This window comes from Piliocolobus tephrosceles, chromosome 21 (assembly GCF_002776525.5).
Source record: "Piliocolobus tephrosceles isolate RC106 chromosome 21, ASM277652v3, whole genome shotgun sequence".
NCBI classification, from domain to species: Eukaryota; Metazoa; Chordata; class Mammalia; order Primates; family Cercopithecidae; genus Piliocolobus; species Piliocolobus tephrosceles.
This window is the reverse complement of record NC_045454.1, coordinates 11,303,001-11,317,853: the sequence shown is the minus strand read 5'-3', so window position 1 is coordinate 11,317,853 and position 14,853 is coordinate 11,303,001. Positions and strand designations below refer to the sequence as shown.

Below are 14,853 nucleotides of genomic sequence, written 5' to 3'. Positions count from 1 at the left end.
GGTCTTAAACTCCTAGGCTTAGGTGATCCACCTACCTTGGCCTCCCAAAGTGCTGAGATTACATGCATGAACCACCATGCCTGGCTGGATTCTAGAATTTGATTGTTCAAAGTTCCGGGAGTCTAGACTTTCCAGGATTCTAGGTTACGATGGTTTCAAGTTTATATGATTCTAGACGTCTAAGACTCTCAAATTTGATGTGCCTATGTTTCTATTACCTTCAAATCCCATGGTTCCAAAATCTCATGTTCTGAGAATCTATAACTTGGGAGATCTAAGATGTGTAATCTAAAGTTTTGTTGTTATTTTAGCTGAATGCTATCATTTGGAATTTTTGAATGCTATGGTTCTGATTCTAGAATTCTCAGGTTCTACAGTTTTAGAATTCCATGCTAAACACTTTATGAATCTAGGATTCCAAGGTTCTAAAGACTGAGGTTCAGCTGGGCATGGTGGCTCACACCTGTAATCCCAGCACTTTGGGAGGCCGAGGTAGAAGGATTGCTTAAGCCCAGGAGTTCAAGACCAGCCTGGACAATATAGTGATACCTTATCTTTACAAATGATTTAAAAATTAGCTGGGTGTGGTGGCACCTAGCTACTCAGGAGGCTGAGGCAGGAGGATCACTTGAACCCAGGAGGTTGAGGCTGCAGTGGGCCATGATTGCGCCACTACACTCCAGCCTGGGTGATAGAGTGACACTCTGTCTCCAAAAAAAACAACATGCAGGCCGGGCGCAGTGGCTCAAGCCTGTAATCCCAGTACTTTGGGAGGCCGAGACGGGCGGATCACGAGGTCAGGAGATCGAGACCATCCTGGCTAACACGGTGAAACCCCCGTCTCTACTAAAAATACAAAAACTAGCCGGACGAGGTGGCGGGCGCCTGTAGTCCCAGCTACTCCGGAGGCTGAGGCAGGAGAATGGCGTAAACCGGGAGGCGGAGCTTGCAGTGAGCTGAGATCCGGCCACTGCACTCCAGTCCGGGCGACAGAGCGAGACTCCGCCTCAAAAAAAAAAAAAAAAAACACGCACACACACAAAACCGAGGTTCTAGGATTCTAGAATTCCAAAAGTCCCAGAACGCTAGGATTCAGGGCCCTCCCCTTCTGAGGCCCTGGGCTCCCAAGGCTCAGAATACCTGTGCTGAGATCCTTGTGTCCTGCCACAAGACCAGGCTGGGACAGGGAGGAAGCTCTGACCCTGTCTGTCCTCCCCGATGGGCCCAGCTAACCTTTGCATTGCAGGCCCTGCCGGAAGAGGCCCTTGAGGAGTTTCTTGCAAGCTTGGCAAACGGTGGGCCGTGTATAGCTGTGGATGAGGAAGGTGTGCGGCACCTTGACCTTGGAGAGCAGCATCTTGTCCAACTCAATGGGGCGGCCCGTGTAGGATGAGGCAGAAGAGGAGGAAGAGGATGACGGGGGACGGCGAGGCAGGAGTTCGGTGGTGCTACGGCTCTGTCGTCGGCAAGAACGAAAGGGACACATCAGTGCGTTGGCCCCGTGCCCGGGCCCCGTCACCCCCCTAGCTACCAATCTGTCCCATGCCCCATCTCCTCACCAGCTCATCAGCCGTGCAGGGCAGGGACTCGGAGGTGCCGAGGCGCACCGAGTGGCCGCTGGCCAGAGACGTGGATGACAGGCGCCGTTTGCGGGCCCCACTGCAGTTGTTGGGGATGCTGAAGGCACAGCGCTTGTGGTAGTTCAGCCCGCAGCCTGCAGGGGGCGCCAGAGAGTAAGAGACGTGCCTCTGCCCCTCCTAGGTCTCTTCTTGAGAACTCTGCCCTTTCCACCCAATCTCCCACCTGGTCCTGTCCCCTCACCCCCAGCACGATACCCTCCAAAAGGTACTACCCGTAAGTGTATCAGCCCCCTCCAGGCCCGCCCCTCCTCAGAGCTCCGCCCCAAGTTCCAGTTTGTAGCCCCACCATCACCCCATCTATCCCCTAGACCCTGAACATACCCACACCCCTTTTCTCACTCCAACAAGGGACACCTCAAAGGTCCCCCCCAAAGCTCTGTCCCTAGTTTCAGCTTGTAGCCCTGCCATCACCCCGTCTGTCCTCCAGACCCTGAACACACCCCCACATCCAAAATTTTCCCACTCCAACAACGGATACCTCAAAGCTTCCCTCGAAAGCTCTGCCCCTAGTTCCAGCTTGTAGCTCCAACATCACCCCAGCTGTCCCCCAGGGCCTGAACACGCCTCGCACCCCACCTTTCCCCACTGCAACAAGGGATGCCTCAAAAGTCCCCTCCAAAGCTCTGACCCAGCCCCAATCCTCTATGGTAAGCACCTCCTTTTAGTCTTCCCCAAAACTCCTGTCCAACTCCCTAGAGACACCTGTTCCCCCTTCCAGCCCCGATCTTCCTTTTTCTGAGGCCCCTTTGGTTCCCCTTCTTTCCCCAGCTCCAACTTTCCAAGAGAAAATGCCTCTCTGCCGGGCGCGGTGGCTCAAGCCTGTAATCCCAGCACTTTGGGAGGCCGAGACGGGCGGTTCACGAGGTCAGGAGATCGAGACCATCCTGGCTAATACGGTGAAACCCCGTCTCTACTAAAAAATACAAAAAACTAGCTGGGCGAGGTGGCGGCCGCCTGTAGTCCCATCTACTCGGGAGGCTGAGGCAGGAGAATGGCGGAAACCCAGGAGGCGGAGCTTGCAGTGAGCTGAGAACCAGCCACTGCACTCCAGCCTGGGCGGCCGAGCAAGACTCCGTCTCAAAAAAAAAAAAAAAGAAAAAGAAAATGCCCCTCCTCACCCCCACCCCTAAGGTCAGTATCACTCCCTCCAGGTCTGCTCCCCCCCATACCCCACTTTCTCTTTTCTGTAGACCTGGAATCCAGGCAATCCCTAAGTAGTGTGATTAAATCTTAGTAGTGTGAACCAGGCATGTGACTCACGCCTGTAATCCCAGCACTTTGGGAGGCCAAGGCAGGCGGATCACTTGAGGTCAGGAGTTCGAGACCACGCTGGCCAACATAGCAAAACCCCATCTCTACTAAAAATACAAAACTTAGCTGGGTGTGGTGGCACACACCTATAATCCCAGCTACTCTGGAGGCTGAGGCAGGAGAATCACTTGAACCCAGGAGGCGGAGGTTGTAGTGAGCTGAGATCATGCCACTGCACTCCAGCCTGGGCAACAGAGTGAGACTCAGTCTCAAAAAGAAGAGTTATCAGTTGTACTCAGGTTCATTGTACCATACTAGGCAGAAGTATGACTTGTTACTGTCTTTATTTTATTTTGTAGAGACAGGATCTCCCTGTACCCCAGGCTGGAGCACAATGGCACAATAATAGCTCCCTGCAGCCTTCAACTCCTGGGCTCAAGCAATCCTCCTGCCTCAGCCTCCAGAGTAGCTGGAACCACAGACGTACGATACCACGTCCAGATAATTTTTTTTTTTGTACAGATGGGGTCTCGCTATGTTGCCCAGGCTGGTCTTGAACTCCTGGGCTCAAGTGATCCTCCCACCTCAGCCCCCCAAAGTGTTGGGATTACAGGTGTGAGCCACTGTGCCCTGCCTATTTTATCTTTTAAAATCCTCATCTATGGAGAAATAAGCTCAAGTCCCCGTTTCGCACTGGAAACATGTATGCGCGCTCTAATACATCTCCAGTGATTCCAAACGATTCCAGGATCGCTTTCTATTCTGGAGTGAAGAATGTTCCTCCAGCCTTTGGGAGCCCTTCTGGTACCGGCCTGCTCCAGGCTTTCCAGTTCCACACCTCCTCATTGCAGGCACTGTCTTGGCTGCATGGTGTAATCACGGAGGCAAGCTTGGAGAACGGTGTTGGCCCTGCAAGAAGAGCTTCAGCAGGGCAAATGGTCTTTGCATACGGGAACCATTTCCCAGTGTTGGCCTTGAATCACTCATAGGCTTTCCAGAATTTCAGAATCTTCTCTATAACTCCCAGAATGAGTCTCAGGATAGGGTTAAACTCCTGTCGGAATGGAGTCATTTGGGGTTCTCTTGCCACCACAGGAACTGGGACCATCATCTGTGATGCTGGGTCAGTGACGTCCGTGCTGAGAACCCATTAGGACTTGATGACACCAGGGCTGTACCATGACGAAGACTGCATATGCTGAGACCTCAAGAATTGGATATGGTGTGTGGACGATGGCAATATTTCTAAGAGCTTTGAATGCACTGAGTCAGTTTCTGCAGGCCTAGAGTCCTTAAATAATACAAATATATTTAGGACTGCATGATGATCTGGAACACAGGATGTTGGAGAAACGATTTCTTTTTTTTTGGTTTTTTTTTTTTTGAGATGGAGTCTCACCCTGTCGCCCAGGCTGGAGTGCAATGTATGATCTCAGCTCACTGCAACCTCTGCCTCCCAGGTTCAAATGATTCTCCTGCCTCAGCCTCCCATGTATCTGGGATTACAGGCGCCTGCCACCACACCCAGCTAATTTTTGTATTTGCCTGTAGAGACAGGGTTTCACCATGTTGGCCAGGCTGGTCTCTAACTCCTGACCTCATGATCTGCCCACCTCAGCCTCCTGAAGTGCTGGGATTACAGGCGTGAGCCACCACGCCCAGCCCAGAATCTGGATTTCTGTACAAGTGTGGCACCCATGGAGCTAGAGATACTGTCTCAGACCTAATACCCAATGGAACATCCAAAAACATGCCTCTAATCTCAGGGCACATTGTATAAAAATGGAGGCGCATGGGGCCCAGCGCAGTGGTTCATGCCTGTAATCCCAGCACTTGGGGAGGCTGAGGTGAGTGGAATACTTGAGACCAGCCTGGCCAACATGGTGAAATCGCGCCTCTACTGAAAATACAAAAATTAGCCAGGAGTGGTGGCGTGCACCTGTAATCCCAGCTATTTGGGAGGCCGAGGCAGGAGAATTGCTTGAACCCGGGAGGCAGAGATTGCAGTGAGCCAAGACCATGCTGCTGAACTCCATCCTGGGTGACGGAGCAAGACTCTGTCTCAAAAAAAAAAAAGATGGAGCCACAGGGTCTCATCACAGAATGGATGGTCCTCACCTGTCATCTGTCCTCATAGCGAATGCAGGTACATGGCCTTCATCTGTAGGCAGAGCCCTGATTTCAACATTCTCACTCAGAAGCATGAATAACAGGGACAGAGGACCTATAGATCTTGACACTTGGGCTGAACCTTGAGATATCTTGGCTTAAAGAACTGTATATTTCGGCCAGGTGCAGTGGCTCACACCTGTAATCCCAGCACTTTGGGAGGGTGAAGCAGGTGGATCATTTGAGGTCAGGAGTTCAAGACCAGCCTGGCCAATGTGGTGAAACTTATCTCTACTAGAAATACAAAAATTAGCCGAGCAGTAGTGGTGCGTGCCTGTAATCGCAGCTACTCGGGAGGCTGAGGCAGGAGAATCACTTGAGCCTGGGAAGTGGAGGTTGCAGTGAGCTGAGATCCCACCACTGTACTCCAGCCTGGGTGACAGAGTGAGACGCTGTCTCAAAAGAAAAAAAAAAAACAAAACACTATGTTTTTAAACTATGATTTAAGGAGATATGTATGGCTCCTGTTATGGATTAAATGTCCATGTCTTCCCCAAAATTCATATGTTGAAACCCTAACCTCCAATGCAACTGTATTTGGAGATGGTGCCTTTATGGAGGTAATTAAGGTTAATTGAGGCCGAAAGAGTATGGCTGTAATCCAACGGGACTGGGTGACCTTTTTTTTTTTTTTTTCTGAGACAAATCGTGTTCCATCACCCAGGCTGGAGTGCAGTGGCGTGAACACGGCTCACCGCAGCCTCAACCTCCTGGGCCCAGGTGATCCTCCCACCTCAACCTCTTGAGTAGCTAGGACTAGACGTAGGCACCACCATGCCTGGCCAATTTGTTGTATTTTTTAGAGACGGGGTTTCACCATGTTGCCCATGCTAGTCTCGAACTCCTGGACTTAAGCCACACAGGATGGTATTTTGTTATGGCAGCCCTGACAAACTAAGACAGGTGCCAGGCTGATAAGAGGTGGACCCCTATGGTCATGTTAATGTATCAGCTTGGCTAGGCGAGATTCACAGTTATTCAGACACTAATCTAGATGTTGCCATGAAGGTTTGTTTTTGTTTGTTTGTTTGTTTTTGAGTCAGAGTCTCGCTCTGTTGCCAGGCTGGAGCGCAGTGGCAAGATCTTGGCTTACTGCAACTTCTGTCTCCTGGATTCAAGTGATTCTCCCACCTCAGCCTCCCAAGTAGCTGGGACTACAGGCACATGCCACCACGCCTGCTAATTTTTGTATTTTTAGTAGAGATGGGGTTTCACCATGTTGGCCAGGATGGCCTCTATCTCTTGACCTCATGATCTGCCCGCCTTAGTCTCCAAAGTGCTGGGTTTATAGGTGTGAGCCACCGCGCCCAGCCAAGGTTTGTTTTTTCTTTTCACCCTCTCAACCCAGCTTTTCCCCGACTCCAGGAAGAACTGGGAAGAGAAGGCCCCATGGAGATATTTTCTTTTCCTTTTTTTATTTTTTATTTTTGACAGAATTTCGCTCTTGTTGCCCACGCTGCGATAGTGCGATCTTGGCTCACTGCAGCCTCTGCCTCCTGGGTTCAAGAGACTCTCCTGACTCAGCCTCCCGAGTAGCTGGAATTACAGGCATCCACCACCATGCTGGGTAATTTTTGTATTTTTAGTAGAGATGGGGTTTCACCATGTTGGCCAGGCTGGTGTCGAACTCCTGACCTCAGGTGATCCACCCGCCTCGGCCTCCCTGAGTGCTGGGATTACAGGTGTGAGCCACTGCACCCAGCCCAGTGGAGGTATTTTCTGGATGTGATGAACATCCATAATCAGTTGACTATAAGTGGGAGAGGTAATCCTGCTTGTTCTAGGTAGGTCTGATTCAATCAGCTGAATGTTTTAAAAAACAGATCAGAGACTTCTCGGATGAAGAAATTCCACCTGTGGACGTCAGCGTCACCTTGTGCCTGAGAGTTCCCGCCTGCCCTTCCTGATAGGATGGATTTTTCTTTCTCTTTTTTTCTTTTTTTTTTCTTTTTGTTTTTGTTTTTGCTTTCAGACAGTCTCGCTCTGTCACCAGGCTGGAGTGCAGTGGTACGATCTTGGCTCGCTGCAACCTCTGCCTCTCAGGTGCAAGCAATTCTCCTGCCTCAGCCTCCAGAGTAGTTGGGACTACAGGAGCCCGCCTCCACGCCCGGCTAATTTTTTGTATTTTTAGTAGAGACAGGGGTTTCACCATGTGAGCCAGGATGATTTTGATCTCCTGACCTTGTGATCCGTCCGCCTCGGCCTCCCAAAGTGCTGGGATTACAGGTGTGAGTCACTGTACCTGGTCTTTTTCCTTTTTTTGAACCAGGGTCTCACTCTGTCACCCAGGCTGGCGTGCAGTGGTGCAATCAGGGCTCACTACAGCCTCAAGCTCCCAGGCTCAAGTGATCCTCCTGCCTCAGCCTCCCAAGTGGCTGGGACCACAGATGTCTGTCACCATGCTTGGTTAATTATTTCTTGTACAGGCAGAGTCTTGCTGTGTTGCCCAGGCTGGTCTTGAACTCCTGACCTCAAGTGATCCACCCACCTTGGCCTCCCAAAGTGCTGGGATTACTGGCCTGCCCCACTGTGCCCAGTCGGATTTGAGTTGCCTAGCTAGCACACACAATTCTGTAAGCTGATTCCTTGCATATAAATATCTTAATATATATCTCCTACTGGATCTGTTTCTCTGCTTGATCCCTGACTGATACAGGCCCCACCCTCTTCCCCAGTCACCCTTCTGCTCCCCTGGGCTCTGTTCTTAGGCCCCTACTTGTCCCTCCCAGCTCCCCACCTCCTAGGCTCCGCCCCTAGACCCAAGCCCCGGCCCAGCCCCACCCCTCCTTCCCCAAGCTCTGCTTCTGGGCCCATCCTTCTTGCCATTATTACTTCCGAGGCTGCGCCCCCAGCTCTGAGCCCCGCTTCTCCTCCCGACGCGGTCCCGGCGCCAGGACTATTAGGCTCCGCCCCCGGTGCAGAGCTCCGCCCCAGGCCACACCCCCAAGCCCTTCGCTCTCACCATCGCACTTGAGGCCCTGGCGCACTAGGCCGAAGAGCATCTCCCCGCAGTGATCACAGAAGGCAGGTGCCCGGTAGGAGTGCACCGTGAGGGCGTGCGGGCGGATCTGGAAGTCCTCGAAGGTGGCCGAGGCTGTAGGCGGAAAATAAGGGTGGATGCTTGAGGCGGGGTAGGTCGAAGCTTTTCCAGACCCCACGTTCCCTGATTTCTCACAGTCCTCCCAGCCGCAAGTTTTGATCTTTCCTTTCTTCATTCATTTGCTCTCATACTACATTCTGCCTGGCTTCAAACCCCAGCGGCACCCCTGAACAAAACACATATATCCCTATGCCCCGGGCAGGGACAGATCGGGAATTGGGGAGTTGTTTAATGGGCAGGGAGCTTCAGTTTTGCAAGATGACAACAGTTCTGGAGACTGGCTGCACAACAGTGTGCATGAACTTCAAATTACTGAACTGTACGCTTAAAGGTGCTTAAAATGTGGGGTTTTTTGTTTTTGTTTGTTTGTTTGAGACAGAGTTTCGCTCTGTCACCCAGGCTGGAGTACAGTAGCGCGATCTCGGCTCACCAAAACATCCGCCGCCTGGTTCAAGCAATTCTCCTGCCTCAGCCTCCCAAGTAGCTGGGATTACAGGCATGCGCCACCACGCCCGGCTAATTTTTGTATTTTTAGTAGAGACGGAGTTTCACCATGTTGGCCAGGGTGGTCTCAAACTCCCGACCTCAGGTGATCTGCCCACCTCAGTCTCTCAAAGTGTTGGGATTACAGGCGTGAGCCACCGCACCCGGTCTAAAATAGTAATTTTTATTTTATGTATATTTTACCAAATTAAAAAATTTTTAATTAAAAATACCACCACCACCAACAAAAAAAACATGGATAGGCTGTGTGTGGTGGCTCACATCTGTAATCCCAGCACTTTAGGAGGCCCAGGTGGGCGGATCACTTGAGGTCAGGAGTTCGAGACCAGCCTGAACAACATGATGAAACCCCATCTCTACTAAAAATACAAAAATTAGCCCAGCCTGTAATCCCAGCTACTCAGGAGGCTGAGGCAGGAGAATCGCTTAACCTGGGAGGCAGAGGTTGCAGCAAGTCAAGATCATGCCACTGCACTCCAGCCTGGGCGACAGAGCAAGACTCTGTCTTAAAAAAAAAAAAAAAAAAAAAAAGCCCGGTGTGGTGGTGCATGACTGTAATGCCTATAGTCCAGCCACCTCGGGAGGCTGAGGCGGGACGATTGCTTCAGTCTGGGAGGTAGAGGCTGCAGTGAGTGGTCATCATGCCACTGCATTCCAGCCTGGGTGATAGAGCAAGACCCTACCTCAAAACAAAATAACAGGCTGGGAGCGGTGGCTCACACCTGTAATCCCAGCACTTTGAGAGGCCAAGGTGGGTAGATCACTTGAGATCAGGAGTTCGAGACCAGCCTGGCCAACAAGGTGAAATCCCATCTCTACTGAAAATACAAAAATTAGCCACGTGTGGTAGCGGGCGCCTGTAATCCCAGCTACTCGGGAGTCTGAGGCAGGAGAATCGCTTGAACCCAGGAGGCAGAGGTTATAGCAAGCTGAGTTTGTGCCACTGCACTCCAGCCTGGGTGACAGAGGGAGACTCCATCTAAAAAAAACAAAAAATAAATAAAAATAACAAAAACAAAACTCAGGTTTAGGGGAGAGACAAGGATGAAGATAAAAATTCAAGTGAGGCCAGCTTATGATATGAAAGAGTACTTAAAGCCTGAACGAGGTCACTAAAGGTGTAAATCCAGACTTCTGTCATTCATTCATTGAGCCGGTTTCACTGAGCACTGCAGTATGCAGGAGCAGCAGGGAAGACAGCCATGAAAAAGGCAGCTGCCCCCACCCTCAAGAGGGACCAAGGGCCATAGACTGGTCCAAGGTGCTGAGAGCATGCTCATCTATCTATCTACAGTGAGTGAGTGAACCAGCTTCTGGCTGTGTCTGAAAAAATCACCTGGGTGGGGGGGCTTTTAAAAATACTGATGGGCAGATCCTGTCTCACTTTGCAGAGATTCTGATTTAATTTAGCATTTGCATGGGAGGAGCCATGGACATCATAACTGTTTTTTTTTTCTTTTTCTACTTTTTTTCTTTTTCTTTTTTTTTTTTTTTTGAGAAGGAGTCTCGCTCTGTCGCCCAGGCTGGAGCGTAGTGGCCGAATCTCAGCTCACTGCAAGCTCCGCCTCCCGGGTTTACGCCATTCTCCTGCCTCAGCCTCCCGAGTAGCTGGGACTACAGGCGCCCGCCACCTCGGCCAGCTAGTTTTTTGTATTTTTTTTTAGTAGAGACGGGGTTTCACCGTGTTAGCCAAGATGGTCTCGATCTCCTGACCTCGTGATCCGCCCGTCTCAGCCTCCCAAAGTGCTGGGATTACAGGCTTGAGCCACCACGCCCGGCCTACTTTTTTTCTTTTTTAGGACAGAGTCTCTGTCGTCCAGGCTGGAATGCAGTGACATGATCGTAGCTAACTGCAGCCTCAAACTCCTAGGCTCAAAAAATCCTCCCACCTCAGCCTCCCAAGTAGCTGGGACTACAGACCTGTGCTACTTTGCCCGGCTAACTTTTTTTTTTTTTTAGAGACGGGGTCTCCTTATGTTGCCCAGGTTGGTCTCAAACTCCTGGGCTCCAGCCAGCGATCTTCCCACCTCAGCCTCCCAAACTGCTGGGATTACAGGTGTTAGCCATCGCAACTGGCCCATTTTTTACCTTTATATTAAAGTATAATACAGTCGTTACAGATCGAACTCCTTCTCCTCTTTTCCCCTTTCTCGCTACTGCATTGACTAGTCTTACAAATAGATAAGTATAATATATGTTCAGGAAAGTGCACAGCTCAATTAATTTTCAAACTGTACAAACCGTGTCACTAGCATCCTATCCATAAATGAAAGTTTAGACCAGCCCCTAAAAAGCCCCTTCGTGGCCCCACTCTGTAACCATCTTCCCAAAGCCCCCAGCTCTCTCTTTGTTTTTTTTTTCAGAGGGAGACAGACGAGGAGAGATGGAGTCTCACTATGTTGTCCAGGCTGATCTCGAACTCCTGGGCTCAAGCGATCCCCCCAGCTCGAGCTCAGCCTCCCAAAGTGCTGGGAACACAGACGTGAGCCACTGCGCCCGCCCGGCCTCTCCAGACTTCTAACTCCCGCTACCCTCTCCTCCCCCAGATGCCCCGCCCCGCCCAAGGCCGGCCACCTCCTCTCACCCGACAGCACCACCTCCACCAGGTCGCCCTCCTGGATGTCTCCGGCCGAGCGCACCAGCTGCAGGAGGTTGGCCGACGTGGGGTCATGTTTGAAAAGCAGGATCTTGTCGTAAAGGCCGTAGAAGCCACACTCAGGGAACTGAGGGGCGGGAGAGGGATGTGGCGACGGAAAAGCTCAGAGCCGCTTTCAGCAGCGGGCGGACTGTGACCCTCCCAGGGCAGGGCCGGCTGTTTCCCCCGGAAACGCAGAGACCCCGCAGGCCCTCGCTTCCTGCCTGCCCCCTCCCAACCCCAGCGCGAGCCCGGCAGGATGCCAGCGCCCCAAGTGTGCGGGGAGGGGGCGCCGGCGTGGGTTTGGTGGCTGGAAGGGGGAGCTGGGGTGGGAGGGAGAGTGGCTCCGGGAGCGTGGACACCTCGAATTTTCCGGAACCTGGCGGAGGTGGGAGGGGATGCTGAATGAACACCCCCTCCCCTGTGCCCCCTCCCCAGGCTCACACACCCGCCCCCCAGCTTCCTTCCTGGATCTGTCTATTGTTGTCCCAGTTACCTGGCTCGAGGCCCAGCACTGGGGTGGGGCGAGCTGGAAGGAGGACCTTTCGGGGCTCCTGGGAAAGTGGGGGGGGGCGGGGCTCTAGGACTCGAGGCGGCTGGAGATAAGGGGGGCGCCTCCTACCCGATGCTCCAAGGACCCAGGTGTCTGGGTCCTCAGCTTGGGGGGCCTGGGGGCAGGAAATGAAACCTGGTAGAACAGAAAGTGAAACTGCCCGGGTGGGGCCTCGGGAAGGAAGGTACGGGGCCTTAACACACCTGGACCTGGCAGAAAAATAAAACTGGGGTGAAGCCTGAGAGGGGCAGGCTGGGGACTTGAGCACTGGACAAAGAAGTTCACCCAAGGGATAATCTGCCCCTGTACCCCCACTGCACCGGCTTCCCACGAAGTGGGCTGAGTTGGGGTGGGGAGCTGGACCTGCTGGATTTGGGCATTTGGTGGGCAAAACCCTATCAGTTCTCACTGCTAAGACAGAGTCCACAGAAGACCAGGACTGCCTTGGCCCTGACCGCTTGGGAAGTTTTTCTCCAAGCTTAAGTTTCCTGTCTGTAGAATGGGGGAGCTGGCCCAGTTCCCCACGTTTCTCTGACGCCCAAAGGATTCATTTCCAGGAGTCTGAAAAGATTCTGGAATTTGGATATTTTGGGACTCCAACATGTTCATATTATAGAATTCTACATTCTAGATTCCAACCTGGTATCACTATACATTTTAGGATTTCAAAAACCTAAATAAGCGGTAATCTAATATTTTAATATTCTAGGAGTCTGACAAGCTGGGACTGTGGTGTTTGGATTCTTTAGCATTCAAGGACCTCATCCATAAGCATTCCAAAATTCTAACATTTTAACTTTCTAGGATTCAACAATCTAGGAATCTCATATTCCAACATTTCAATGTTTTACTATTTCACAAACCTAGAATTCTAATATTTTGAACACTAACATGGGGGCAATTTAATTGTCTAGGATGCATATTCCAACAATTTATGATTCTAATATTCTAACATTTCTACAGTCCAGTACTCCAACACAGAAGCCCACTGTTCGTTTAACATTTTACGACTTAGACGTGGAGTTCCACCTGGTTTCCTCTTGCCATAACACCCAGCTGCCGACCCTGGGGACCCTGGTGTCCAAAATTAAGAGTGGCTAAGAGGACTATGACTAGGAAAGGGAATAGGGTCCCCAGGGTCTCTAGGGGTGCCTGCCCCTCCACACATATCTCAGGCTTAGGGCAGGGCACAATTGGGCTCTAAGACCTCACTTGCCCCTGGCAGCTAACTCAAGCAGCTGCACCCACACATGTCACCGGATCACCCTGGCCAGCCCGGGTTCAATTTCTCCTGTTTCCACCAAATGGGAGGCCCAAGATGGGCCTGGACCTGTAGGTCCGCCGACATCTGCTGCCCCTTCGTCCCCTCTCTACACCTGGCTGGCCCCTCCCTTCCTCCCTGTTTGCTGCAGAAAACAACAACATGCAGGGACATGAAATTTGGGGAGGCCTCTGGGGCACCCCACCCCTGCCCAGTCCTCTCTCAAAGGGATGGTGGGGAGAGGGGCAATGTCCCCATCCCTCCATCACCCAATGCTCAGGTGCCCTTCCTCCCTCTTCCGCACACCAGGCCCCAGACCCCTCTGCCAGCGCCCCTTCCTTCGATCTCTCCCCGAACTGCATCGAGGGAGCCCGCGCCCTCACCTTCTGGTCCACGATGGAACAGGCCAGCTGCTTCACATGAGCCAGCTCGGAGGCGGCGGGCAACAGCACGAACTCGCGGGTCAGCCCGATCTGGATGTGAAAGGAGACCCCGGAGCCCGGGGCCGGGACCTGGGGCAGTAGCGCTGGCGGCGACTGCAGCTCTAGGCCGCCGGGGGGCGGAGGAGACCCCGGCCCGGGAGAGCCAGGGAGCCCGGTGGGATAAGAGGGGGCGGCGGCCATGGGGTGAAGCCAGGGACCAGCCGCCTGGCGCCCACCCGGGACCCGGCCGGGGGGCCCCGGGGGACCCTGAGTCCTAGATCCGCGGGATCTCGTGAGCAGGTGGTGGGAGCGCGGGGATCCAAGAAAAGATCTGGCAGGCGGAGGGGACCTGAGGATAGCGGGGTCCTGGGAAGGAGAGAAAGGCACTGTAGCGGGTCAGAGGCCCGGAATGCAGGACTCCTAGCAGATCAGAAAGGAGAAAAGTAGTGGTTTGGAGGTCCCAGCGAGAGATTCCAAGAAGCCCAAGACGAAATCTAGTAGGTAAGGGTCACAGGGATCAGGAGAGCCCGCGATTCAAAGGCCCCTTCCCTAGAGGAGGGATTGAGAAGGGGACAGAGGGAATCCCAGGATCCAGTGCTCCAAGAAGAGGATCCCACTCAGAAGACGGCCCAGGGGAATTCACCTTGGGGGTGGAGGGCAGGAGTCTCTGAGTCGGGGACCAAGTGGATCCCAGAAATAAAGGGGTTCGCAGGGACGCGACCGGCCCGGGGATGGGCAGAGGGGTCCGGAGGGCGGGAGTGGGTAGAAGGGAATCTCACGAATCGCAGAAGTTGGAGAAAAGTTCGGTCGGGAGCCGTGAGGAAGGGGGCGTTGCCGGCGGCGGGGTGGGGTGGGGGGCAAGGAGGGTCGCCAGGCGCCAGTAGCTCTTTTTCCCCCTCCAAAGTTTAAGTCGGCGGCGGCGGCGGCCCAGGAGGAAGTGTCCGGAGCGACGGCGCAGTCGACCAATCGGCGGGGGCCTCGGCGACGTCAGCGAGGGGGCGGAGCCTACGGAGGGGCCGGGGGCGGAAGGGGAGGGCGGGCCTGGTGCCTCTGAGTTGGGGGTTGGACCTCCGCCTCCTGGGTTGGGGACCTGGGATGGTGTGAGAGATGGCGGGCAGGCAGGCGAGACCAGTTCCTTCCCTGAACACAGCCAAGCCTGGAAAGTTAACTTTTCCCTCGACTGGACAGGGAGGGGAAACACTGTCACCCACCGCTGGTCGCGGGCGTCGGGCTTGGAGACCATTGGCCCTTTAAGGAGGGGAGCCCTCTCCGGCAGGCGTCCGGCGCCCATGGCAGGGGACAGGGTGGGAAATCGGTG

General features: G+C 53.2%; 1 protein-coding gene across 2 annotated transcripts in view; it reads right to left on the bottom strand.

Moving 5' to 3' along the window:
- The window catches only part of PRKD2 (protein kinase D2), a 48,241-nt gene extending 33,743 nt beyond the window's left edge, over positions 1–14,498 (bottom strand). The window contains exons 1-6 of one of the 2 annotated variants that reach the window (XM_023182227.1): positions 14,315–14,498; positions 13,497–13,901; positions 11,249–11,387; positions 8,023–8,154; positions 1,560–1,714; positions 1,234–1,456 (exon numbers count right to left, since the gene is read on the bottom strand). In XM_023182227.1, the coding sequence (XP_023037995.1) occupies positions 1,234–1,456; positions 1,560–1,714; positions 8,023–8,154; positions 11,249–11,387; positions 13,497–13,736 (889 nt within the window). In that variant the 5' untranslated portion in view covers positions 13,737–13,901; positions 14,315–14,498. Of the gene's footprint in view, positions 1–1,233; positions 1,457–1,559; positions 1,715–8,022; positions 8,155–11,248; positions 11,388–13,496; positions 13,902–14,178 lie in introns of both variants that reach the window. The other variant, XM_023182226.1, reaches the window with a different exon arrangement.
- Positions 14,499–14,853: the final 355 nt, after the last annotated feature.